General features: G+C 54.1%; 1 protein-coding gene across 1 annotated transcript; it reads right to left on the reverse strand.

The window, feature by feature from the left end:
• Positions 1 to 13: 13 nt before the first annotated feature.
• LOC107579084 (leucine-rich repeat-containing protein 30-like) lies at positions 14 to 850 on the reverse strand (the record flags this gene model as incomplete). Its single annotated transcript, XM_016264959.1, has 1 exon — positions 14 to 850. A coding segment is annotated over one exon (792 nt), but the record flags the coding sequence as incomplete, so codon positions are not given.

Below are 850 nucleotides of genomic sequence, written 5' to 3' on the forward strand. Positions count from 1 at the left end.
CAGCCAAAGCTGCATCTCTCAGAGACGGTAAGCAAGCCTTGGGCTGATTTCAAGTGCTTCACGTGGCCTTCAGATAGCTGTAGAGCGCCTGCAGGTCTCCGTCCAGAACCTCTTTGATGGGTTTCAGCAGAGGATTGTGTCTGATGTGCAGACCTTTATCCAGCGGATGGCAGGCCAGTTTCTCCAGACGTCTCAGCCGGTGCATCTCCGCCGGCACGCTCTGGATGTCGTTGAAATCCACGTTGAGGAGCTCCAGCTTGGTCAGACGGCAGAGCATCTTGGGAAGCGCGTGGATGCAGTTTCCCTCGACGATGAGGATCTTCAATTCGGCCAGCGCTTGGATCTGATCGGCGATGTTTTCCAGTCTATTACAGGCCAGCTGCAGGAACACCAGGCTCTTCATGCTGTAAACGCAGCCGGGGATGTGAGCGATGAGATTGTGGCTCAGGTTGAGCTTCTTTAATCCGGCGAGGGCTGAAAGCGACGCAGGGAGACTAGTTAACTGGTTACCGGCCAGACTCAACACTTCCAGTTTGGTGCATGAACCCAGTTCTTCGGGAACGTCGCTCAGACGGTTACGACATGCAAAAAGCACCTTCAGGTTTCCAAGCCGTCCGATTTCAGGAGGCAAACTAGTCAGCTGGTTTCCCCAAAGATTGAGCACCAGCAGGTTCTGCAGGGAACCCACAGACGATGGAACGGATCGCAATGCATTGAGCGAGAGATTGAGCTTCTGCAGCTCTGTTATCTCCCATAATTCCTCCGGAGGATCCGACAGGCCGCGTCGAGCCAGACTGAGCACTTTGTATCCGAAGTGTGTTGTTGTGTGTTTGCGAATGCGTTCGACCGT

Source organism: Sinocyclocheilus grahami, unplaced genomic scaffold (genome assembly GCF_001515645.1).
Source record: "Sinocyclocheilus grahami isolate Dianchi unplaced genomic scaffold, SAMN03320097.WGS_v1.1 scaffold14031.1, whole genome shotgun sequence".
Classification (NCBI taxonomy): Eukaryota; Metazoa; Chordata; class Actinopteri; order Cypriniformes; family Cyprinidae; genus Sinocyclocheilus; species Sinocyclocheilus grahami.